This window comes from Podarcis gaigeae (genome assembly GCF_964106915.1).
Source record: "Podarcis gaigeae genome assembly, chromosome: 1".
Classification (NCBI taxonomy): domain Eukaryota; kingdom Metazoa; phylum Chordata; class Lepidosauria; order Squamata; family Lacertidae; genus Podarcis; species Podarcis gaigeae.
The window spans coordinates 133,732,709-133,759,729 of record NC_139678.1 but is presented as its reverse complement, the minus strand read 5'-3'; the positions used below and the strand labels follow the sequence as shown (position 1 = coordinate 133,759,729).

The 27,021-nt window shown below is 42.6% G+C and overlaps 1 protein-coding gene across 2 annotated transcripts in view; it reads left to right on the top strand.

Moving 5' to 3' along the window:
* The first annotated feature begins 420 nt into the window (after nt 1-420).
* Nucleotides 421-27,021, top strand: part of RB1 (RB transcriptional corepressor 1) — a 53,475-nt gene continuing 26,874 nt past the window's right edge. The window contains exons 1-17 of one of the 2 annotated variants that reach the window (XM_083706890.1): nt 421-622; nt 4,684-4,798; nt 5,792-5,901; nt 6,702-6,836; nt 10,699-10,737; nt 11,185-11,252; nt 13,469-13,579; nt 15,863-16,005; nt 16,757-16,834; nt 17,905-18,014; nt 19,364-19,441; nt 21,213-21,300; nt 22,343-22,459; nt 23,564-23,620; nt 23,707-23,738; nt 23,838-23,914; nt 25,287-25,495. In XM_083706890.1, the coding sequence (XP_083563016.1) occupies nt 561-622; nt 4,684-4,798; nt 5,792-5,901; nt 6,702-6,836; nt 10,699-10,737; nt 11,185-11,252; nt 13,469-13,579; nt 15,863-16,005; nt 16,757-16,834; nt 17,905-18,014; nt 19,364-19,441; nt 21,213-21,300; nt 22,343-22,459; nt 23,564-23,620; nt 23,707-23,738; nt 23,838-23,914; nt 25,287-25,495 (1,629 nt within the window). In that variant the 5' untranslated portion in view covers nt 421-560. Of the gene's footprint in view, nt 623-4,683; nt 4,799-5,791; nt 5,943-6,701; nt 6,837-10,698; nt 10,738-11,184; nt 11,253-13,468; nt 13,580-15,862; nt 16,006-16,756; nt 16,835-17,904; nt 18,015-19,363; nt 19,442-21,212; nt 21,301-22,342; nt 22,460-23,563; nt 23,621-23,706; nt 23,739-23,837; nt 23,915-25,286; nt 25,496-27,021 lie in introns of both variants that reach the window. The other variant, XM_083706891.1, reaches the window with a different exon arrangement.

Genomic DNA, 27,021 nt, shown 5'->3' with positions numbered 1-27,021 from the left:
GAAGGATTTGCTGAAATAACAATTTGAACTAGAATACAAAAATGGGAGGTGTGAGGAGGTCAAGGAAAGAAAGCTATGCAAAGGTTCGATTTGTTCTTTTTCGTTTTTTAATTGATTGTATTTTTTCTGTATTTTTTATTTTTCTTTTTTCTGTTTTTTTCTTTTTGTAACCTTTAAAATTTTGAATAAATATTATTTTTAAAAAAGAGAGAGAGAATAAAACTGGTGCCCAGTTCTGACCCCACCTCACTTCGAAAGGAGTCAAGTGCCTCTCGGCGCAGCGTCCCACTCGAGGCCCCGCTTCTACGGGAGCAGCGCTGCGCTCCCTCCGGCCACAGGCACGCAGCACCAGGCTGCTCTGCCCCGCTCAGAGGCCACCACCTGCGAGGCTCCGCCGCCGCCCCGGCATGCTTTGCGAGCGGCAGCGCCTGGGCGGCGTCCCTCTGCCCCGGAAGTGACGCAGGGGGCGGGAATCTGCCGGAAGGAGGGGCGGGAGCCGCGGGCGCCGGTCGAGGCTTGTCCGCGCTTGTCCGGCTGTGGCGGCGGCGGCGGCGCCCGGGATGGCGACCCCTAGGAAGACGGAGGCGCCGCCCGCCGGCCAGGCGACGCCGGAGCGGGAGAGGTGAGGCTCGCTGGGAGGGCGCGGGAGGGAGGCGCGCCCCGCTCGGCCAGGTCTCTCCGAGGCGGGGGGGGGGCGGCGTTTTCTCTCCGCTGTGGCGAAGGGTCCCTTCCGGGGCAGAAGGCGAAGCGCGGGGTCCGGAGGGTCCGGGGCAGCTTGGCGTCTCCTCGGGGCGGGGCGGGGCGTGGAGGATGCCGGCCCGCCCGCCCGTCTCCCTCCCTCGCCCGTCCGTTACTCTGGCGGGACTCGCGGCGCCTCACCTGCCACCAGCCGAGAGAGACAGGACAGCGTTGTCCCCCCGTAACTCCCCTGCAGCCTGAGCAGATGGAGGACGGTGTATGTGAAGCAGAGAGAAAGGAAACGGCACCACGGACACCAGGCACCGGGAACTTGGCAAGGGAACAGAGATCCCCAAATGGATCTCCTCTCTCTCTGCCCGGCAAGGAACTTTTATTCCGACCCAGTCCTGTCACGGGAGTGAGGTGAGGACTCCCCTGGCATCCCTGCTCCCTCCAGCTCCCATTTCCACCTCCACTAGACTCCAGATGTCTCTTCCTGGGACCCCAGCTGCTGCTGCTGCTGCTGCCATCCTGCCAACTACAGTGGTACCTCAGGTTACATATGCTTCAGGTTACACACGCTTCCGCTAACCCAGAAATAGTACCTCGGGTTAAGAACTTTGCTTCAGGATGAGAACAGAAATCGTGCTCCGGCGGTGCAGTGGCAGCAGGAGGCCCCATTAGCTAAAGTGGTGCTTCAGGTCAAGAACGGACCTCCGGAACCAATTAAGTACTTAACCCGAGGTACCACTGTATAGTTAACACATCTGCATTCCAGTACACTTTTGATCCTGGTGACATCTGGAATGTCATAGAGATAGGTTAGAAAATGAATACAGTGGTACCTCGGGTTAAGTACTTAATTCGTTCCGGAGGTCTGTTCTTAACCTGAAACTGTTCTTAACCTGAAGCACCACTTTAGCTAATGGGGCCTCCTGCTGCCGCCACGCCGCCGGAACTCGATTTCCGTTCTTATCCTGAAGCAAAGTTCTTAACCCGAAGCACTATTTCTGGGTTAGCGGAGTGTGTAACCTGAAGCGTATGGAACCTGAAGCATATGTAACCCGAGGTACCACTGTAGAGTGTCCTTGCTCCATGTCATGCTCTATCACTAGAGGTTTAGTTATAGGAAGATGGGACGTACGCTTGGCCAGAAATTCAGATCTTATGGATGACGTCTCATGCCTTTCTCCCGCCAAATGGAAATGGATAAAATTAGTGTCTAATCAGAAAAGCTTTTTCTGGCCCAGGCAACACATGTAGTGCTTCAGGGGGAGTCCAACTTGGCAGCCATATTTTTGTCACGACCCACCTTGGGTACCAGCTCAGTGGTTGAGGATCCTTGCCTTGTCCTGACTAAGACTTGTATCTATTTCTACCGTTCTCCCTTGGCTAGGTTTAATCAGACATGAAGGGCAAGGCTTGCAATAGCACGTTGTTAGGCGCATAGTCACAAGCACCTTGTCAAAAATAAAAGGCTGCAAAAACTGAAATGAGTCCCATAAAGCATGATTTGATGAAATCATTGGAAATCTCACTTGGAGCTGCATCAGTCATTCATACAACCAGCTTTAAAATCTAAATCTCAAAAATTATTTCTGTTGGGTTAGAACTTTTCTTGTGAGCCAATAGTACTGTTTGTTTATTATAGCTATCATTTTGCACAAAAGTTACTAATTTGGTTTTGGAATCACTGAGACCTCAGTTGCATCTACAAATGTTTACAAGGAATTTGCACACTTACTTCAAAAGGTAGCCAGATTTAATGGCAGCTCTCAGTGCAAGACCTTTCTTTAGATGACTGTTCTATTCATGGAAAGATTTTACAAATTGAGTAGAGTGTTGTTCCAATAAAACACACCAAAAAACCCCCAAAAGGCATCCAAAAACTAATTATAATCAAATGGGTTCTGATATTTGTAGATTTTAATAAACTGCAGCTGATGTTCTTTAATGTATTTACCAATAATTGTATTTAAACTTTTGATCAAAATTGTTGTCCATATTTTGTAATATTGGTTCAGGAAAGCAATGGGTTAATAATACTCTATTCTAGAGAAATAGTGGTTCTTTTTTGTTTTACCACCTGTTTGACTTAATCTCTTTTTGAGGGGAAAATATTGCATTAATTTATTTCTTCTAACAAATTATATGCTAATCCCTTAATAAATGTTTTGTAATATTCTTCTGTAAAACCATCTGGCCCTGGTACGGTGCAATAACTTGATAACATTCAGTAATAGTTCCCAGGTTTCAGTATCCGTTGCAGGCCCATCTGCACTGTACATTTAAAGCAGTATCATACCACTTTAAACAGGTATGGTGTCTCCCAAAGAATCCTGTACTGTATACCTGAAAGAGCATTTCCACCACCAGCTCCGAGGGCCTTCTGGCGGTTCCCTCATTGCAAGAAGTGAGGTTACAGGGAAGTGAGGTTGCAGAGGGCCTTCTTGGTAGTGGCACCCTCCCTGTGTGACACGTTGCAAGGAAATAAACAACTATCTGACTTTAGAAGACATCTGAAGGCAGCCCAGTATAGGGAAGCTTTTAATGTGTGGTGTTTCACCATGGTTTTATCATTTGTTGGAAGTCGTCTAGAGTAGCTGGGGCAACCCAGCCAGATGGGCAGCAAATAAATAAATAAATAATTCTCATCATCCTGGGAATTGTAGTGGTTTAACATTTAATCCTTCCCATGGAACTCTTGAAACCGTAGCTCTAAACAATAGTGCAGTGCAGCTGCAGTATATAATTTGTGTTTCTTGTTCTGGTGTAGAGTACGAATACTGTTGATAAAAGCTGGTTCATTATGTGCTGAAGTTGTTGCAATACTACATGGTCTGAAGAATGAACTTTATGATTGCCCAAAGAATCCTGATACTCTTCATCCTGATAAATGAAGAATAATCCATAACCCACCATAAACTTAGGTTATGGTGATTTCCCCCCTACAAGATTACAAAGCAAATGGAGGCAAGATGGGGGATCTAGCGGAAGATGGAATGAATGTTGTGCACAAAAGAAAAGTTCTTTAGAACACAGAAGCAGTCAAGTGGGAAAGCAGCCTAGAAGAGAAGGGACTGCAGTTCCATTCTAGCAAATGTAAAAACCAAACATCTCTTACTCAGAAGGAGTAGTTTGGCAAAACCTGTATCTCTATAAATTTGTGAACAACTTTGCATAGCCAATTTATTTGGTTCTTTTTGAAATCTGTGGTATTTGAAAGATAGTAACCAGCCATAGTAAAACAGTTCATACAGAGAGCAGAGGGGGACTTTAATGTAGGAATGTATAAGACAGTAACACCCAGTGAACTTCATGGCTGAGTGGGGATTTGAACCCAGGTCTCCCAGGTCCTAGTCCTACAGACACTCTAACTGCTTGCTGGGGAGAACCTTTTTCTTTCAGTTTGCAAAGTCACAGCTTCTGTGACAGGTGGAGCTGCCAGTGAGGGACGTTGACTCATTCTGTACATTCATACCCGCATAGCATGATTATTTTAAAAGTTCTAATGTTTTTATTTCTGTAAAGGAAAATACTTCCCTGTAAATGGTACAGGAGCAGTGGCGTAGTTGGGAGTGGTGGAGCTGGGGGAGCATGGCCCCCAGGCACATTTTTGGGAAGGGAACTCCCCACCCCTGCAAAAATCCTAATCCTTTTTGTCATAGTTTCCCATCTGCACCCCATGCTCAACCTGCATTCCTAGAAAGAAAAGATGCAACAGATCCAAATAAAGGGAGCAAACCTTTATTCTTCCAAGCAAGCCAGCAAAAATAATATTATGAGACGAAATGAAAGGCAAAGCAAGAGGGATTGCTTTACTGCTAGAACCATTTATTTTTGAGAAACAAGATCACCATTAGAAGCCCCTTAAATCATCAGCCAGCACAGGAATCAGCAGCAGAAGCCCCACAAGCTTGTTTGCAAACCACAGCATGTCTCAGCGAAAGATTGGGAGGGGACGGGTGAAAATCAGTCAGATTTTGATACATTTTTCTTCCTTAGGCTTCCATTTGCTGAAAAAGCATTTTTTGACCTATGTGATGCCTTGCATGTGACGGACAGTGTGCGAGTAACCGCTTGGAAGACTTATGAAAAAGTGTCTCTGGATGGAGTTGTAGTAAGTATATGATTTGTTTCTTAACAGATTAATGGCCATTTATGTTAGAATGTGCTCAAGATATAAAATAGTTATGAAGACTGAGACAATAACACTAAACCAAAAACTTTGCTAGCCTCTCTTTATACTCAAAACATTTTTTTTCTGCCTCTGTTTCTATTTCATCTTATGTAGTTGAGGTGATTTGCGAACAAACAGTATTGGTAGAAAACATGCATATGTAATGGTCTTCTAAAAATGATAAATTTAGTGTGAACCTTAGATATTTCTGAAATTGCATTAATCAAATGTAGGCATTTATGACCAGTAACTTTGAAACGGGGTTCACTTCTTTCCTGTATAAGCACATCACTCATGTGCATAAAGACCTTTTCCCCTCCCCACTTGCCGTGTGCAGCTGGGCCCTCACCATACCAGGCAGGTCTAGGAATGGGAATCCTAGGCCTCCTGCCATTCCCATGCAGATGTTCCAAGCTCACATTGCTAAATAAGGTGGAGAGGAGAAGCTGTATGGGCATGTGGGAAATGTTTTTGTTCCTCACCATGTCTAGATATGTCCTGGCATGTGTCTACAGGTACCATGAGGAGGGAAACCTGGGCTCTGGTGTGCCCTGTTGGGCCACACGCATGGGACACAATCCCCTTCTGAAGTGTTGCCCTGCCAGTTAGAGTGCTTCTGTTTCCTATTGATGTCCATGGGAGAGCCTGGGATGTGCTTAATTTTTTCACATTGACATGAATGGAGTTTCAGTATCCGAATCTTAAAATCTATCTTAAAAACCAATTCCACTGATTCTGAGGGGGTGCAGGAGAACCTCAGCTATTTTTATATCAATCATATCCATTTGGCATTTGCTTCTTGGTATCATTTGCCAAATCATACTAGCATATGCATATTCCTAAGAAAACGCTTTGTCTTAAGAAACAACATTGACTACTCAGTTCTACTTCTGATTTACAATGAGCATGAAAACTACTCTTTGTTTTTTCTAGGAGAGCCACCTTAAAAAAGAATGGTGGGGGATCTGTATTTTTACAGCAGCCATTGACCTGGATGAGGTGACATTCACTTTTACAGAGCTCCTGAAATGCCTAGGTATTAGGTAGGTTTGTTGTATCAGCTGAGTTTGATACAATTCAACAGGTATGGAATAATTCTGTGCATGTATTTTGTCGGAGGCTTATTTCCCGACTACTGTGAATGGGTCTATGGCTGTGGTTTTGCCTAAAGCAATGTCTAACCAGGATCTAGGATTTAACAAGATAAATGTTTCATTTCACTTGCATGAAGAGGGGTCTGAGATCGGTTTTTGTCAGATTGTACTTGAGAATGGGTAGGGACTGTTAACCTCCCTCCCTATTTTCCATATTGAATCCTACCCTGCTGTGGAAGAATACAAATCCTGGCATTTCCTCCCAGCTGCAAAGCTTAATAGCAGCTTGGTGGGTCTGCACTTTTGGTCAGGGAAGTGCTGTGCTACTACCCTGATAACTTTTATCAAGCCCTCCATGCATTGCAGCTGCATTTAAATAACGGCTGGTGGAGTAGGGAATCGTGATAGCAGCTTTGCCATCTCATGTCTGTTTTAGGCCAGGGAAAGAGAGTGGTGTCAGTTGGCTGAAGGTTGAAGTGCGATGAGATACAGTTTTTTTTCTTTGGGACTCCAGGGTGAGGTGCTGGATAGACTGCCTGGGGCCTGTTTGCCTCCTCCTGTGCCTGGCTTGGGGATAAAGCAAATATTTTAAAGGCCCTATATGATTCACTGCTCTGTTAGCTGAGCAAAGCTTAAACCCTGTAGCATTGCTCAAAGAAAGTTTGGTCCTTTTTGAGAAATTGGCTTTTAATATGTGCTTTGAGCCTTATGGAATTACTTGATTATTGGCTGTTATGTTTTTCTTGCAGTGTTTGCAAATTTGTGTACATGATTAAAGAAATGGATGTCAACATGGACACCATTAGTACTAAAGTGGAAAGTACTATATCACACCTAAAGAAAAAATACGATGTCCTGCTTGCACTATACCACAAGTTGGAAAGGTAAAGTGCTTATTGTTTGCTGCATTTTAAAACCTAGTTTAAATTTAAATTTACTTTTTTGAGTGAATTACAGCATTAAAATGAACATTGTATTTGGGGATTAAGAATGGTGTAGCGGCTGGAATGTTGTGACCTGGGAGACTGATGTTCTAGTCCCCACTCAGCCATGAAGCTCGTTAGGTGACCGTGGGCCTGTCACTGTCTCTCAGAAATGATAGGTCAAGATATCCCTGCAACCTCCAGCTTAGTCTTGCTATTATTGATTGACATATCCCCCAAGGTCCAAAGAACTGACAATCTTTCTGTTTAAAGCAGCACAATCCCAAATCATACAGATAAATGAACAGAATATGGTTTATTGGGCTTTCTGAATGTCTCACTTACCATGCCAGAATTATTCAAGGCACTGCCAAGAAAGATTGTTTTGAGTCTGTCTGGTTCCCCTTTTAAGTTAAGTTAATAACAACCTAAATGTCAAGCCTACAATTGCTCAGATCTCAATGTGGAGAGGTTTAGTTTCTCATAAACGAAGAGGCTTGATGCAGGTAACATGTTTATGATCTTAGCTTAGCTTATCTCTTTTATTTCATTGTAAAGGCAATAAAAACAATTTGGGGAAAAATCTATTATCCTGTGTTTGACTGTAACACAGTATGCATTGATGATATGATGAAACATAAAAGCAAATAAAAATTGATTAAAAAAATATGGAAAAAAGTTCACAATTCAGCCAAATTAATTCAAAATTACACAAACACACACAGTGTCTTTTGAAAATTGATAGTACAACAATGCTTGTCTGGATCATGTACTACTGCTACTATTTTTTTATTTGTATCCCGCCGTCCCCGGTCAAGGCTGGGCTCAGAGCGGCTAACATTATAAAAACAACACAATATGCATAAAAACAGACATCAATTAATTAAAATACGTCTTCAAATTAATTCAGTTAAAAAATCTAGGCAGGTGGCAATTATCAGGTTAGAATTGAGAGTGGTTAATACTTGCCAAGACCAACTGTTTCCACTGAGCACACAAGGACCTGTGAGCAGGTTGGGGGCCTCCTCTGGACTTGTTTTTATACAAAGGAAAGTAAGTCTGACCTTCCATAATGGAAGATGATTGCCCTCTAGCCAAGTCTGCTTTCTATGGCTGCAAAAGCTTAAATATCAAGAATACTTTAGTCTCCGCCAGGGATGGCCTCTTGAGAGCCACTTTCTGGATGAAAGTTGAGATTAATATTTAATATTCTAGGGGGAAAGTAAGACAGGGTTGTATCCAACCAAGTTCCACTGTCACAGCAGGAATCGCCCTCTCTCTCCTCCAAAGTCTTCTCTGGGGAGGGGCAGCCCCATGGCCTGAGCAGAGGTCTGCTCTGTTTGTGCGAGGGCCGTGTGGGATACAGCCCACAATCCTCAGCACTTGCCTCTCTGACACAGTCTCACCGTGTCTAAGTTTGTAGCAAATACCAGTGAATGTCTTTATGTATGTATGTAGCAGCTTGGTTCTGGTGTGACATAATTTTAATGTAAGATTTCCCCCTTCTCTGTACTGAATAGTTGGGGGCCAATTCTCCATTTCTAAATTAAATACCTGATGGGCCAAAACATTGTGTTAATGCAGATTAATATGTTGGCTTTCAATACAGTGGTACCTCAGGTTACATACGCTTCAGGTTACAGACTCCACTAACCCAGAAATAGTACCTTGGGTTAAGAACTTTGCTTCAGGATGAGAACAGAAATTATGCTCTGGCGGCGCAGCAGGAGGCCCCATTAGCTAAAGTGGTACTTCAGGTTAAGAACGGACCTCCAGAACGAATTAAGTACTTAACCCGAGGTACCACTGTAGTCAGTTAGAATCCCCTCCAGATGACCAGGCAGGAGAACATGGCAAAAGTTGTTGTTTTTGTCTCTCTCTGTGGTGATATATCACTGACATGTAGCTAGGAGGGCTATTAAAGAATATTGTAGGCTAGTCATCTTGTGGACATATTTGTTGGCTAATGTTTACAGAGCCAGAACTCCACCCATGGGGCACTCGCCTGAAGGAAGGCAGGAGTGTCCGTTCTCCTTTCCCACTATGACCCTCCAAAACCGGGGGGGGGGGGGGGAGGAGATAGAGGGCTTCTGTGAGAAGGGGAGATTGGCAAGAATCACTCTTCCTTCAGCAGTCATAAACTAATACACAATTCACATCAGTGGCACATTGTTAACATCAAATTTTAAATAGCAATTGCTAACAGGACAGCACAAGCATAAATGGGTCTCAGCAGCAGAGCACAAAACCATGAGTCTTTTGAATAATATTTGCAAATAACGCACACACTATAATCATGTAAATTATTGTGCTACATTTGAACTTGCATGTTTAAATTTGTTCATACAATAAAGATACTGGTACCCTACTTAAGATTTCAAAATATTCTACTCTTTATTGCTCTTGGCTGGCTGAGTGAGATTCCCGCATTGTAGGGGGTTGGACTAGAGGACCCCTCGGTCCCTTCGAACTCTGCGATTCTGTGTTTCTAATACATCCTTTAGCAACATCCTTCCACCACAAATTTGCAGCATTGAAATCCTCCGGGCTGGAAGGGGGTGTTTGAATGGTGTGAAAGGGAACAAGGAGAAGTTTAAAACTTCCTGTTAAGTCTCCCTGTAAAATACTGCAGGGAGTATCAGCATCCAGTGGTACCTCTGGATGCAAATGGGATCCGTTCAAGAGCCACGTTCGCATTCTGAAGCGAACACAACCCACGTGTGCACGAGTCGCGATTTGCCGCTTCCGCGCATGCGGTCATTCTGAGCATCTGCGCATGCGCGAGCAGCGAAACCCAGAAGTAACACATTTCGTTACTTCCGGGTCGCTGCGGAACACAACCTGAAGCTACTTTAACCTGAGGTATGACTGTACTACAGTACATAAAGGGAACAGAACACTTCCCTCGAGCTGCCAGTTAGTAATGTGTCTCTCAAGCTGAGCTGAAGAGTTTGGATAAGGAAGAGGAGTAAGCAACTCAACTACACAAACACAAAGTAAAAACAAAAACCTGGTATCATTCATATTTGGGGCTTTCACAGCTAAGCAGTGTTGTCCAAGAATATCCAGGTAACTCTGAAAAGGCGCACCCCAAGTTACTGGACATGTTTTGCTTTGTGTGCAAGGCATCTCCCACCTCCTACAGCCCAGAGGGGCTCCATATCCACACTCTTCCATATTCATATCCACACTCTGAGCTCTTCCTCGGAGGGTTCCTGGACCCTCACAAAGCTCTTCCTGCCTGCCTGCCCCCCTCAGCCTGAGGGGACATAATGCAAGGGGCTTCTCACAGCCTCACACAGGAGAGATCCGTTCCCTGGCATGCTTCCCTTCTCTTCCCCAGCTTCCTCCAGCCCTGGGAGGCATTTCTCGCCCCCCGCCGGCCTCAGCGCCTGCAGCCACAAGTTGGATCTGAAGTCTTAGGCAAGGCATAATGCGACAAGACTTCAGAAACTGCTCACACTCATAAAATTCCTTGTTGCAGAACGTGCCTGCCGCCGTGGGCTTTTCAGGTGCTTGCTAAATGGTACATATATAATATATAAAATAGTGTATAGTATAATACTATATAGTATAGAAATAATAGTAGGCAGATTTTAGCATTCATATGGTAGAATAATTTTCAGCATAACTGGAAAAATCGCTGAAGAATTTCATTTTGCATCCTTTTGGCTCCTGCTAAAAACCATCTAGGATGCAACTCTCTCCCAGCAAACACATTTTCTTCAAAGCAGCTGTGACTTTAGAATACTCTGGGTGTGCTGAGTTGAAATCTTAAGTTTTAGAGTGCACTGATATGCCTTTTTCTTTTTCTTTTTAAAAGAACTTGTGGACTTATCTATGTTGAGCATCCTGATGATCAGTAAGTTTGTCTGTTTTCATAAAATCAAAGAAATGTTGATGTGTGAGCTGCTAGCTAGTGCATAGGTTCACAAGATAGCAGTTGGCAAAGGGTAGGAGTATGTTTCACTGTTATAATGTGAAGGTATATTGTTTTAATAAACTGTGTTGGGGGTGTGGTGGTGCTGTTTTTGTTTGTTGCTATGTTAGGTATTTTTATATTGTAAACTGCCCTGTCATCCTCGGATGAAGGGTGGTATAGAATTATTATTATTATTATTATTATTATTATTATTATTATTATTATTATTATTATTATTCAGTAACTGTATTTTTTGGCTTAAAAAATCACAGCCACACAGAGCATTAAACCTTTGGTTTAAATCACTTAGCTGCATACCTTTTAAAAAGTGTTTTAAAGCAGGAAATGTAGAATCGTCACTGTTATGTTTTTCTCTTCTATTTGTAGAGTTTGTGCTGAACTAAGTTCTTCACTAGTTCTAAAACTATGCTGGATCATGTTTCTTTTGGCAAAAGGTAAGTAGTAGTATCAGTGTTTAAAAGAAAAAAGAACAACCCAAAATTGTTTTGACTATTTTGACTCTTAAGCTTTGCATTAATATTGTAAGCTACCTGGAGAATGCTGTTATTAGGACCATATATATATATATGCTGAGGGACGCAGGTGGCGCTGTGGGTTAAAGCCTCAGCGCCTAGGACTTGCTGATCGAAAGGTCGGCGGTTCGAATCCCTGCGGCGGGGTGCGCTCCCACTGCTCGGTCCCAGCGCCTGCCAACCTAGCAGTTCGAAAGCACCTCCGGGTGCAAGTAGATAAATAGGGACCGCTTACCAGCGGGAAGGTAAACGGCGTTTCCGTGTGCGGCTCTGGCTCGCCAGAGCAGCGATGTCACGCTGGCCACGTAACCCGGAAGTGTCTCCGGACAGCGCTGGCCCCTGGCCTCTTGAGTGAGATGGGCGCACAACCCCAGAGTCTGTCAAGACTGGCCCATACGGGCAGGGGTACCTTTACCTTTATATATATGCTGATCAGTCATTGATCAGTCAATCAGTAAAATAATTTGAAATCTGAGAAAAGCAAGCATAGGGCTGGTTCCTACCGTGTGTGTGTGTGTGTGTGTGTGAGAGAGAGAGAGAGAGAGAGAGAGAGAGAGAGAGAATTGGGCGATATTCAGCTGGTAAAGTGATGACAAAGCTTCTCTCAGGAATACAATTGAAAGAAAAATAGCAGAGGAAGATACTTATCAACTACCAGCTGAATTTTTTTTCTAGGCATGTTTGGCTTAGTTAGAGAATCTTCCTGTCATTTTTACCATATAGGTGCCAAGCTAAGCAGTCATATTACCAAGGTGAATTCAGTGCTGCATTTGTGCCAAAAGGGATCACCTGAAATAAACCACCTGATCATGTATAGTGGAGCCCTTTGTGTAAAACCTAGGTGTGCTACTGTTGTTTAGCGTGGGCATATCCTAAAGCAGCAGGGGCCATTTTGGATAAACCGTGATGACCTGCCAGTGACAAGAGAGTTAAGGGGATCTCTTATTTCAAATCTACATAAGCACCATAGCACTAAGGTTGGAGGGAAGCCTTCAATGAGGAAGAGGTAGCAATGAGATCTCTTATCTCTTCTAAGCACCACAGTGGTCAGATCAGAGAGAAGCTGTCAGCTTAAGGGAGAGGTTTGTGGAAATGCTGCTTTTTGCTGTCGTTCTTATCCCAGTGGTGCTCAGTCCTCTGGAAAAAGCAAGCAGAGGAATCTTAAGGGGAAGGGGCTGGAAATGCTAAGTGTGTGTGTGTGTGTGTGTGTGTGTGTGTGTGTGTGTGTGTGTGTATGTGCGCCTGTGTGGCTGCTTGCAGGTCTGTGTGGGAGAGGGAGAGAAATGTGTGCTTAGTGCGCATGTGTGGGACAATGGAAGAGGGAAAAGGCACATACATTTTTCTTGTTTTTGCCCTGCCCACCATGGGAACGTGCCCCTCAGAAGGTTGGATAAGCTCTGATCTGGCCCTCAGGCTGAAATAGGTGCTCAGTTCCTGTCTTAAAACTTTATTTGATCAAGGTCTTGAATACTAGGCACTGAAAATTGTTCATGATTATAAAGTGTTTGGCAACCTAGATAATTTGCTGAAGAGCCATAAGATACAAAGTGTTGCATCCAGATTGTCTTTTCTGCAAAAGGAAGAGCTCCTTTCATTTACAGAAGGAGCTGAGCTCCAACAGAGGCCTCTGCTGGAGGGAGGGGAGCCAATGTCTGCTGATTCCCCCAGTCACCCACCCACCTTCCCCCTGTTCTGGAGTGTCCCCAAACTCTCCCTTGTAGCTTTTCAGGAAGCAAAAAGGGCTGCAAGGGAATGGGGATTGTGCAACAATGGCCACCCTCCCTTGATTCAGTGTCCCATGAGCTCTAAATCTACGCCTAGAGGGCGGATTCAGCCACCTAGATCCATTAGCAGAAGCCAGCCCAAGGGCTCCTGCTAACCCAGTAGGGTTTTGCCTCATGCCCAGATCTGCTCTGGAGGATTGGGAGAACCCTCCGGAAGAGCAGGAAAGGGGAGATCCTTATGCTGAGCAGGCAGAAATGCTTGCACTGACAGAACACTCTCCTTAGTCCTCTCTTGAATTCCACCCTATGTATTTCCAGCCTAGTTTTCCCAAATGTGAAACATGATACATTTTTCACTTATGGTTTGAAGAGGTGTTGATTGAAAATGTTCTCTCATTTTTCTAATGTTTTCAGGAAAAATACTACAGATGGAAGAAGATTTGGTTATTTCCTTCCAGTTGCTGCTTTGTGTCCTTGATTATTTCATCAAACTGGTGCCTCCAGCAGTACTCAATGAACCATACAGTAAGGATTTAAGCTTTTCGTTGCACACAGCAGTAAACATGTTTGTAGTCCACATAAGAGATTGTGTGTTCTGTCCTGAAAAGATAAAGAGAATTTTATAAGTTGTTTAAACTGACCCCACTTTCATTTACTGTGTTGCTTATATTTGTGCCCCTTAGTGCATTCTGTACCAGAGCGACTGTTCAGCCCTGCAGATATATGTTGCTACAAAGGAGCAGCAAAAATGTAAAAGCTCACTCTTAATAATATTTGGGAATCATGCTTGAGTATTGAAAACAATAACTGCAATATTTGCATTTTATAATACAGTACTTGCATAACTTTTGTATTGCTGCAATGCCCTTTAGAATCATTTACCCATATTCTCTACATCTCTGAAAGACTTGCCGTGGTCACGGACAGGACTTTCAAAAAGAAATGCACAAAGTACATTGTAATTGTACATTCCAAATCCAGAGAGGGTTTTTACTGAAAATGACGCAAAGAAAATTGAAACGTCTGTTTTAATCTGAGTTTTGTTCTTGTATTTTTGCATGCTGCTTAAAAATATTAAAATATTGTTTACAAATCCTTTTTTTAAGGTAAATAATAAATATTTACCTATGAAAGTTTTATTTGTAATTTACTGACTGGTGTGGTAGATGCTTGAATATATATTAGATTTTGGTTTAAAGCATCCCTGAAATCTTTCAGAGAGCTATGTCATGTTTAAAAAGGTTTTTTAAATAAAATTGTTTTGTGAATTTGCCCTAGAGCTCTGTATAAACTGATATTCTGGCATCAAAAATATATGGTGATACATATACTGTGAGTGCACATGTCACGTGAATGTGTGCTCTGAATTTTGTACTGATCCGAGTCAGACTCCGTAGGAAGCCAACCTTTTTGGACCAGTGGGCACATTGCAGGTTTTGAAAGAGTTCTGTTTTGCAGTAACAAAATGGCTACCATGGGGGAGTGGCATAACATTGCAGCTCACTTGAGAAAGTCAGCCAAAGTAATTGCTGCCCAATTACAACAGAAAGCGTTTCCCAGTACCAGGAAAAATGTACACAGTAGCCACAGTCACTTCTCTCCCTTGCACACATGCCACATATGCAGACCACAGACACACAGGCCTCTCTCTCTCTTGCGTTCACACCCCCTTCAGGTACACAGCCACACGTGCCACCCTTCCCCTCTCTCTCTCTCTCTCTCTCTCTCTCTCTCTCTCTGGCCAAGTGCATCTCCTTTGTCTCTCTCTCTCTTGACAACGCAGTCATGTACCCCCCATCTCACACTGCACACATATCTCTCCCCTCCCCTGCCTCTTCTCCCCCCACCCCAAATCTTTCCAAACCAGCCAGAATGCAGGGGGGGGGGGCTTCCAGTTCTAGCAACCACTCCACACTTGTGCCATTTCCAGTTATTTAATTTTTTGTGGGTTACCTGGACTGGGTGCCTTTGAGCACAGGGGCCTGGGGATGCCAGGGAAGGCCTTTGTGAGAGCCATGGAACCCGAGGGCACCAAACTGGTGATCCTCACAGTAGGCAAAAGGCCCCAGTCTATAAGGCTATTGCTTCATGCTGTTCTTCATTACTGTTGAAAGAAAATCCTGAAAGAGTGCCATTTGCAGAATCATTTTAGATTTCAAGATGAGGCAAAATTGTTTTGGTTGGTGGCTGAAAAACCAGGCACATTTGATTCAGAAATACTAAATTCTATTAATTCCTAAGTGTGAGACTAAAATAGTGTTCCTGTTTGTAGAATGACATAGAAAGAAACACAATGATGAGTTCTAGAACTAACTATCTAAAATGCAACACAGATATTTCTAATACTGTTTTTATGTTTAAATATTTATTGCAAAACCCCTAAAAGGGACAAAAAAGATAGATATCCATATTTTAGCGGTTTTGCAAGAAATATTAAAACATAAAACCAGTATTAGAAATATCTGTGTTGCATTTTAGATAGATCTCGAACTGATCATTGTGTTTCTTTCTATGTGATTCATAGAGAGAGAGAAGGGAGAAAAACTGAGGGATGGATGTGAATGCAGTTGAGTGTTGAGGATTAAGGGCTTGTGCCAAAGTTTCAAGGATATTTTAAGAAAGCAGGAGTCTTCGGAGGGTTATTCATAGTTAGAGTTACTTCTTGTTTAATATATGTTCTCATTTCCTTTTCAGATATACAGATATAGCTTTTAAAAACTTATTTTCATATTCTTAAAATATTGCTTTTTTGCATTTTGCTTTGACTTAATGATGTATGATGAACAAATACTTGCCTTCTTCCCATAGAATCCCTGAGTGCAATGTCTGTTAATAGCTCAGCTCGAACTTACAGGCGAACTCAGAACAGGAGTATACGTACTTCAAAAACAGACACAGAAATAAAGGTTATCGAAGAACTTTGTAAAGAACATGATTGTAATTTGGATGAGGTAAAACCAGATTAGTGTTGTTGTTGTTGTTGTTGTTATATATAAAAAAACACAGTTTTCTGCAATGTCCTCCTCTGCCCCCCCCAGGTGACCCACTCCCTTACTCAATTGCCTACAACCCCCCACTTCTCCTCCTAGTTTCTCAGCCTGTAATGGCTTGTGTCCCTCTCCCTGCGATCTAATGCCTTCTGAGCCCTTTTATGTTTGTCCTGGTAAAACGGATTTCTCCCACCACTTAGAGAAGCTGCCCTGCCCTGTTGCCGGCACGCCACGGACTTCTCTTCTCCCTCACATCTTGACCTCAGCAGTTAAATATATGTGAATGTCCCATTATACCCAAGTCAGTGTATAAGTATGGGTTGAAGTCCAAGAGCAACAATCTGTTATTTATCTATTACAGTCTCATCTGATGTATCTACTCCTAACATTAATGACAAAATAGCATTTGGCACTGAAGGATTCCCTTTTTTCCCTCTTTGGAGATTGAAACCTTTGCCTTGTTTTCAGTGTAGTGGGGTCAGGAAGAGTGCTGTTGAACAATGTCTTGAATTTAGCTCTCAAAAGTTAAAGCAATTGAAGATACTTAAAGTAATTTAAAAATCTAATGTCTGGATGTGGGCAACTGCTCAAACCTGGAAATACCAGCAAATACCGGTACATCATAGTTTTTCAATAAGCTTGTTTTGCTATATTATGCATGTAACTAAGACCACCTAATAGTGACACTTTTTATTCTTTTTACCTTTTTAAGGTGAAAAATGTTTACTTTACTAGTTTTATTCCATTCCTGAACTCTTTGGGTATTACACCTTCAAGTGGACTTCCAGAGGTAACATTAGTTTAATTTTAAAATCTTTAATTCAGGGTTGTCACAGTGAATCCTAGTTATGTTTTTGTTAGTTTTATTCTGTCTAATTCTTATAAATAGTTTATATAGGAGTAGCTATTTCACAGCTTTTTGATATGATAGGTCCTTGGAACGTCAGATTAAAGAGATTAAGAAGAACTTTAAACTGACTATCAAAGGGTTGTCATATAGATGATGGAGCAAATTTATTTCCTGTTGTGCCGGAGGGTAGGGCTCAAACCAGTGAGTTCAGTTACAGAAAAAAGGACTTAGACATCAGGAAGAACCTCCCGATTATATACACCAGCAGAATACCTTGCAAAGAGCTAGACTATTGAAAGTTTTGATGTACAGTGGTACTTTGGTTCTCAAACGCCTTGGTCCTCAAACAACTTGGAACCCAAACACTGCAAAAGTAAGTGTTCCAATTTGCGAACCTTTTTTGGAAGCCAAACGTGCTCCATTTTGAGTGTTACGCTTCCGATTTGCGTGCCACACTTCCGTTTTGAGTGTTATACTGAGGTCTGTCTGTTTTTGCTATTTATTTTGCATTTTTTGGTAGCTCTTCTTGTTTAGTTTTTGTGACTGTGTAGAACACAGTTCAGGTACTGATTAATTGGTTGTGTGACTGCAGTACATTGTTTATTGCTTTCATTTTATGGATCAATGGTCTAGTTAGATAGTAAAATGCATGTTAAATTGCTGTTTTAGTGGTTGTTTTTAAAAGTCTGGAACGGGTTAATCCATTTTGCATTACTTTCTATGGCAAAGCGTGCCTTGGGTTTGGAATGGACTTCCGGAATGAATTGAGTTTGAGAACCAAGGTACCACTGTATAGGCTTTGTATGCTGTAACAGTAGATTTTGTTCATCAGTAGCGGGTTAGTGGAGTACATTAATTTGGAAGTCTCTTCCAACTGCACAGTCCTCTAATTACTTTCAGGAATGAATTGAATTGCAAATAAATAGCTTGCATATGAATAGTTAGACAATTGTGAGCCTAGGTCTCAGTCTTAGTTTTTTCGTTTTGTCCCCTTTTTGTTGAAACCCAAGGTTGAGAATATATCAAGCAAATATGAAGAAATGTATCTGAAAAACAAGGATATTGATGCCAGATTATTTTTAGAGAAAGATGAAACTTTGCAATATGATCACACTGAATGGTAATTTTTTGGATTGCCTTTTTTTTGCATTGTAGTAAATTCTACTAATTCTTGAAGCAAAATGGTAACTTGGGGGGAATGCTTCTTAACTAATCAATCTTGCAGGATTTTTCCAATGATAAATAAGAGCTGTAAAATTCTATGAGAAGCGCTATGTGAGAACAAATAATAAGGCTTTATTTATGAGTTCTTTCTAATCATCCTCCTTCTCCCAAAATGTCCTGTCATCTTTCCACTTGCTTTAATTAATACGTTTAGAGCTGAGATTCTCAAATATTGATAACAAGCTTCTCTTCACTGAGTTGTCATCATGGACCTCAGCTGGAGGCCTGATGTTTCTTTCTTGGAGTTGCAGCTGGAGTCTGTCATGGCAGCAAGTGAGCGCTCCATCCCTTGTGCCCAAGGAAACTGGCCTTTTCCCAGCACTGGCCACCCTTCCCTTCCCCTGCGGACGGATTGCTTGAAGTCCCACCTGGCTTGACTTTCAGGGGAGTTAAGGCTTTCAAAAGATTTCATGTCGGTGACCCACTTTTTAGATATGCATCATTTTGCAACACAGTAATTGAGTTTGTACTTTGTAGTTCCGCTACAAGTGGAAAGGCCACTTTTTAAGAAATCTTCCCTGGGTCCCGAAGACTTAAATAACTATCACCAAGTTGCAAATGTCCCCTTCCTAGGCAAGGTTTTTGAGCAGGCAGTTGCTAACCAGCTCCAGGCTCTCTTGGAAGAGACTGATTTTCTAGATCCATGGCAGTTGAGGTTTAGGCCTTGTTTTGGCATGGAAACTGCATCTCCCGTCTCTTGGAGAGTGCAAACCCCCCTTCATCCAGGGCAGTTTACAATATAAAAAGACAAAAATACACACTGTAATAACAGACAACAACACCCCTCCCCAATATACTCACAGTTTAAAAGGGCATAGATTAGATAAATTAGATAAAGGCCTGGGAGAAGAGGAACATTTTTGCCTGGTGCCTAAAGGAGTCTAATGAAGGTGTCACACAAACCTGCCTCAGGAGAGCCTTCCACAAACAGGGAGCCACCTCTTCACTGGAGCAGAAGTGAGCAAACCACAAGCTCATGTATGATTCAATGAAACCATGGCTTCATATCCTGGCTTGTTTGGATATTTCCTGGTTTGAACAAAATGGGAGAGCATAGTTAATGAGAAGACTTCCTGGTTTGTTTGCTCATGGACATAAAGGGTAAAGCAAGGAGGTTTTGCGCAAGATCAAAGTGCTCATTCATACCTACCTACCAAGCCAAGAGTTTGTTGTCCAAATGCAGGCATCTTGGCTGGAATACATCAGGCTTTTATGCAGACAAGTTAACATTTTTCTCATGTTAAGTTTACAGTTGGAGAGAACACCAACCAAGAATAACCCAGGTTATGATCCTCTTGTTGTGCTTCCGCAGACCCCGGTTCGGTAAGAATAATTGTCCTAATTTTGAATTTAGTTGAAAAGGTTTAGAAAATTATTTCTACGGGTTCAGGAAATACGGCGAGTTTGTCTGAAATTCTGTTTGTCCTGCAAGTGCTTCAATTCTGATTTAATGCTTCTGCATAAAAAAAGCATTTGCAGAGACCCTACAGACAGGCTGAATGGTATCAGGGTCTTTCTATCAATACCAGCCTTCAAGTTCAGCTCACAAAAGTAGACAGTAGTCAATGTCTTATCTCCACAGTTAGAATGTGTGTCAATATTGCATGGCTTTAAATCAGTTCAGCCACTGCTCCCCAGAAGCTTAATCAGAACTTCCACAGCTGCCGCAATATTAAGTTCATAGACTTTATAAAATGTTGCTGAAAATACTAGTGATATGAATGTAAGGAAGTACCAGCCCTGTTTTTAATCATGTTCCAAAGAAGGTTATTTTGGGTAGTTGTGTTCAGCTGATCAAATCTTGGCTTACTAACCTCTGGGTCAGTAAATTCTGTGGAACACCTCGCTACCAGGAAAATACCAAACTCTGCTTCCATCTTCTGCCATTTGGTGACTTCTGCCTCTGCAGCACCATTTTGTGATTGATGAGTTTCAGTGAGTTAGTGTGTCCTGGAGGTAGAATTTTTGAGAAGCCCTCTTTTAATCTGTCCTCATGCAGGAGTTGCTCCAGCCCCCTGATCATTTGGGTGGCTCTACTCTGAAACTTGCCCAGATCTACAGTATCCACATTGAGCTGAGGCATTTTCATATTAGCAGATCTATTTTAGATCCCTTTTCTAGTATGATCCCTAGGGTGGATTTTGGTGTGTACAAAGTACAGTGCATTACTTAATGCTGCCCTTCGCATTTTATTTATATTATTGTGATTTTATTGTTATATTGCTTTATTTATCACTTTAATCTCCTGGTTATAAGAGGCATTATATACTGTAACTAATTTAATAAATAAATAAATAAATAAATAATGCCCTTGCACACCAGCTAGGAAGCTATGGTGAATGACTTCCAAACAAGCCTGAATATAAAGGGATATTGGTTTGTTTAGAAGCCATTAACCATAGTTTCCAATGTTGATGTAACAGGAAACTACTGTCACGGCGCACTCAGACAAAAATGTCCAGAGTGAGGAGTTAACTCTTTATTGTCAAAAGTACACTTGCAAGTTAGGGGAAGGCAGGTCTATCGGTCCACGTCTCAGCTGCTACAAGGTGTGCACCGGATGAGGCAGTTGCCGCAACAGAGAGTCCTGGCCCCCCGACCTCAGCTTATGTATCTCCCCGATCTGAGCTGTGTGTAAGCAGGTGCAGACTTTGCCTGTGTGAACCTGCTTCTGCTCCTCCTTCTGCAGTCCTCTTCTGGACCTGGGGAGCTGGGGGCAGGAGGAAGCGGTGTGGAAGCCCTGGGCTCTCCACCAGCCTCTTCCTTCTCTCCCTACATGCTCCCTCAGATCACTGATCCCTTCTTCCAAGTCAGTCCCAACCCCCCTCCTCCCAGTGCCCACTCTTCAGCGTCTAGCCAGTCCCAACAACGACGATTTCTCCTGCTTTCCAGGCCCCTTCCTTGCGGAAGGAAGGAAGGAAGGAAGGAACTAAGCATGCAGGTGTAGGAAGCCTGTTCATATTGCTGTTCGTTATGTAGTTATTTGATGTCCAAATATGGCCGATGTATCATTTTATGTGGTGTTTTTTTTTCTGTTCGAAGGCAGTTTCTTCATTTCAGAAAATAGTAATAAAAATACTTTCCCCCTCTGTAGTGCTGCGATGAATACTATCCAACAGTTAATGATGATTTTAAACTCTGCAAGTGATAAACCATCAGATAACCTTATCTCATATTTTAACGTAAGTAACATCATTTTAACCAAAGGAACTGGTTTGAATGCAGTATAAAAAAATCAGATTTTAATGTTATTTTATGTTTCACAAATGTTTCATGTTCTAACATGCCCTTTTCATGCTACTTCCCCACCCCACCCCGGCTTCAGGTAGTATAGCCCTATTTATCTCCAGGTCTCCAGAGGCAGAGCTAGCTGTGCCCCCAGGGGCAGGGCAAACTGCCTGCAGGGGCGTGTGGCGCAGTGATGTCCCCCCCAGGGATGACACCCAGGGCGGGCCGCACTCACTGCACCCCCCTTCCTCCGCCAGTGCCAGTCTCTATACCTTTTCCTAACTCAGAATATTCTAAAGTAGTAGAAGGAATAGATGATAACTTTTAAGCATCATATTAAAGCTTTACTAAGTATCCTAGTACCTTTGTTTTGCCAGCAATGTAACTTTAATTCCTTGGCAGGACATACAGATTTGGGTAAGAGAGGAATGGGGCAGGGGTAGTGGTTGTTCCCAGAGATGAGAGAATGATTCCATCACAAACACGCTTACTAAGTAGACTTTAATGTCTTTTGAATAATGGAGAGGCATTTGTGAACCTAGGTATTGTAGTGAGAAAACCCTTTTTTGCAGTGTTTTATTTAGAACCTCCTTGTTAGGTGGTAGTCTCCTGAATTGTGGTAAAGTAATTGGATGTACGTATTTAGACTTTTGAGGATTTCATAGAAGCCTTTTTTGCTGCCAGGAAAGATATTAGCCCATTTTCCGCTCTCAAACGTCTTTGATAATTGGCAGTCTTTCTTTCTTTCTTTCTTTCTTTCTTTCTTTCTTTCTTTCTTTCTTTCTTTCTTTCTTTCTCTCTCTCTCTCTCTCTCTCTCTCTCTCTCTCTCTCTCTTTCCCTCTCTCTCTCCCTGACCTCCCAGTTTTCTCACTGAAAATCAGTTCTTCATGACATAGTAATTCCATAAAGCATGAGCACTAGCAGAGGATAGTTCTTGTTTATCCAATATATTATATCTGTTCATCTAAGGGGAGGCTTCCCCCATCTCATTACAGAACTGCACTGCAAATCCTATGCAAAGCATACTGGAAAGAACAGAAAACCTGAGCCGTGTCTTCAGAGAGAAATTTGCTGAAGCAGTTGGGCAAGGATGTGCTGAAATTGGATCACAGGTGGGGTTCTCTGTGGCTGTGCAGGCATCATCGCAGGCTGGATTTGAATGCACAAGGAGGCTCTGCCACTGCTGCTGGTCTCACAGTCCAAATGTAGAGCGCTTTTGCTTTCGCTCTTTACACACAGCTGAGATAGACCAGTGCCTGGCCTATGCAGGCTGTGCTGATTTAATTTCTCCAGGACCTGTGCCACTCTCTGGACTGTACATTTGGTATCCAGCAGGAAGCTTCTATCTGAATATCCCAGGGCTGGGGAGTGTACACTCTAGACTGGACAGTACAGTTTACTGCAATTATGAGGCAAACTCACGACTTTTCATTTCAGATTCTTTCTTGATGTATCATTTGCTTCTAATTCTGTGACTAGGAATGCTTAATTGAATGGATATTATGCAAAAATATTACATTATTTTTGGATATTATGAATAAAAATATTACATTATTTTTGGATATTATGAATGGATATTATGCAAAAATATACCTATCTGAAGAAGTGTGCATGCACACGAAAGCTCATACCAAGAACTGACTTAGTTGGTCTTTAAGGTGCTACTGGAAGGAATTTTTTTTTATATATATTACATTAGACTTAGTGAGCCACACAAGTCCATGCAGAGCTTGCTTGAGTCTTGTTACAATAAAGCTATGAACTCAGACAAAAAAGCAGCTGTTCCCTGGAGGGCCCCCGCTTACCTCTGCAAGGTCTGGGGCAAGTGGTGTACCTGGTTGCCCCCCCCCCGCCCCATACAGGCCTGGAGCCATAAGGTTGGGCTGAGTTGCAGGGCCATAATGTCTTGCCAGTCGGCATCTAGCACCCTTTCTCCTGAGAGTTTGCTTTGATTTCCAAATAGTGTGTTCCAAAAAAACCATGCAACAAAAACATTTGTTGGGGATGGATTTCTACAAATATCCTAGTCTTGGATATGCCTTTTTCTTCTTTTCTGGGGTGTGCGTGTGTCTGATGTAGTAGAGCAGTTCTCTCTAAATAGCCACATTAAACCCATTAATCACAAATAAACTGAAGTGTATTACAGAAGGTCATTCTCTTAAAGCAAAGTATTGTTACAACTTATTACATCAGCTTTTAAATTGTTTTCCCCCTAGAGGTATAGACTTGGTGTACGGTTATACTACAGGGTGATGGAAGCCATCTTAAAGTCGGTAGGTGTTTAACATACAGAATTTTTAATATTTATATTCCCTTTTTAATGGGCTAAAGTATATCTTCATTTATTCATTTATCTTAGGAAGAAAAACGCCTATCAATTCATAATTTTAGGTATGTTTGGCAAACCTACTTCAAAGTTATATTTTAAATACATCTAAAAAATGTTAATGTTGAAATGCTGAAAGACTGTCTTTTTTCTCTTTTTTATAGCAAACTTTTGAATAACAACATCTTTCATACATCTCTGTTGGCCTGTGCTCTTGAAGTTGTCATAGCTACTTATGGCAGTAAGTTGTATATCTATGCCATATTACGGAAGGGGCTGTTTCATCCATAGTGATCAGTCATGATCCTTCTCCCCTCCCTTGCCTTTTCCCACACAGCCACGACTTCCCTAGACTTCCCTAGTATTTACTTTGCTTCACCTAATGCTGGTAAGAGTCCGTTGTGGTGCGTTGTGTGTGAGTTTTATCCTTGCGACAATGCTTTTAATATCAAATTATTAAAACTGAGTTATTTACATTTGAAATACTGATTACTATATTATTTGCAAAAGGAACACCAGACAGATTAATGCCAGAAGGCTGGGGGGGTGTTAATGTACCCAATTTCCAAAACTGTTATAAAATTGCCACCTTTTGTATAGCATTCCTTCCCCAGTCTCAAGTTAACAGACTTCCAGTTTCCTTCAGAAACACTGAACCATTAGGGCATGTTGAATTTTTCAGATTCCTTAGAATGAGATGTGCTGAAACACGGCTTGGGAATTCAAAAGATATTTCAGTTAAATTAATATAATTTAGTTTTGCTTGGAAAGTAAAATGTGTGTAAAATTGCGGGTGCGCTGTGGGTTAAACCACAGAGCCTAGGACTTGCCGATCAGAAGGTTGGCAGTTCGAATCCCATCCCCACAATGACGGGGTGAGCTCCCGTTGCTTGGTCCCAGCCCCTGCCAACCTAGCAGTTCGAAAGCACATCAAAGTGCAAATAGATTAATAGGTACCGCTCCAGCGGGAAGATAAACGGCGTTTCCGTATGCTGCTCTGGTTCACCAGAAGCAGCTTAGTCATGCTGGCCACATGACCCTGAAGCTCCCTCGGCCAATAATGTGAGATGAGCATTGCAACCCCAGAGTCAGTCACGACTGGACTTAACTGTCAGGGGTCCCTTTACCTTTTACATAAAAAATGATTGCCAAGTACTTGCAATAATATTCTATATTTTTTATTAATAATAATATTTAATATCATTTGGCATTGTGCTATATTTTCAGAAGGTAAAATTAAAATTCTTAGATTTTCTGAAAACAGTAAATGTAGACTTACCAAGCTAAATGTGGTCCAGTTACCAAAAAATAGCAGATTTGAATTCCTCAAACCCCAAAATTATTTTTAAGACCAGACCACTCACTGAATTTCCCCCCAAATAAGTAAGTTTAACCTCCTAAAATGACATGCTCTAGAACCATAGTTTCTATGGGAATTTGTTGTCTGATCTCAGATCTTAAATGCTGGAGCAAAACCTGTTTTCAACAGGACTTCCTTGGATCTGGAACTTTGAGAATAGGGACATGATAAATGGCACATCTCAGTGTGTAGGAACAATTTATTGAGGACTTGCGTTATTCAACAAAAGAGTAATCAGTTGTGTTCTCTTTAGCCTCAAGGAATGCTTCACAAAGTGAAAGTATGAATATGGAAACAGATTTATCTTTCCCATGGATTATCAACATATTTGACTTAAAAGCCTTTGACTTATACAAGGTTATTGAAAGCTTCATTAAAGCAGAACCAAACTTGACAAGAGAGATGATAAAACACCTGGAATGCTGTGAACACCGTATAATGGAATCCCTGGCATGGCAATCAGTAAGTTGTCTTCTCCATTCAAATACTAGCAAGGTCTAAACCTGCTTAGCTTGTGACCTCAGGCAACATCAGGTGTATTCAGGGGTCTATGGCCTTAGGCACTGGTAAGTTGCTTTCTAAACATAAAAATGTAGTGTATGACAGGAGTATAGATACATAAAATATATGTTATTTAAGAAATACCACCATTTCATCTCTGTCCTATATTTGCACTTGTCTGTCATCTCACTGGCAATGTAGTGTGCATGCCCTCTCAAGTTAAAGCCCAAGAACCCCTTGGCCACCCTGGTGCCCAAGGCTCTTTGGCTTACAGTTGGGTGAGGGGAGCAGCCGCTGGCAGTAGTGGTGGTTAGAACTCCAAAGGGTAGGGTAGGGACATTGTGTACCTGGCTTCTGACACCAAGCACTAATTCTTGCCAGATGGGTAGCGGGGAGGTACAGGGATCTCAGTTTCATGCAGGCACGGCAGCAGAACCAATCTGGTTGCCCTGCTGCTGCCCCCACACCACGTGGATCTCCCTAAGCTGAACAGTTTCACGGAGCCCCCACCCCGCCCCTGGGTCATGGGAGCTCATTTAAGTGCTTGGCTGTTTGTTGCTGCTGTGCTTACAGCACCACCCGGCTCCAGTTCATTCTCCACCAAACTTTGATATAGATATGAACTGTGGAAAGGCTTTCTGCCTCAACTTCAGTGTTTCTTTGTGGTCACACACCATTCAAAGCATGCCTGTTGATGGAATATTTCTTTGACTTCTATTAGTTTGTTAAACTACAGAGCCTAAGACTTGCCGATCAGAAGGTCGGCGGTTCGAATCCCCGCGATGGGGTGAGCTCCCGTTGCTCGGCCCCTGCTCCTGCCAACCTAGCAGCTCGAAAGCACGTCAAAGTGCAAGTAGATAAATATGTACCACTGCAGCGGAAAGGTAAACGGCGTTTCCGTGCGCTGCTCTGGTTCGCCAGAAGCGGCTTAGTCATGCTGGCCACATGACCCGGAAGCTGTAAGCCGGCTCCCTCGGCCAATAAAGCAAGATGAGTGCCGCAACCCCAGAGTCGGTCACGACTGGACCTAATGGTCAGGGGTCCCTTTACCTTTACCTATTAGTTTGTGACTTCTTGCACATATTATATGGCTTTTGTTTATGAATTAAGAAACAATTGATCATTTCATCAATATTGCCAATACATTATTAGCCCACGTGTTGCCTTTTGTTGATCAGATCATCCAGCTGAGGTTAGGGCAGCTGCACACTCCTCAGTCAAGGAGGTTAAAGATCCCTCTGCATCATAGGAGGACAGAGTGCGATGGCGGTTTCACTCCCCATTATATCGCTGGTGAAACTGCTACTGCTCCCAAGTCCCTCTGCTAGCAGCGGCACTGGAGGAAGGAACTCTAGCAGAGGGACCCAGGAACAGCAGCAGTTTCGCCATCAATATACCGCTGAGTGAAGCCGACCCCACGGTCTGCTCCTCCTCCTGGTCCTGGGCAATAGATTGATATGTTGCCCAGGCCTAGCCATCAGTCACAC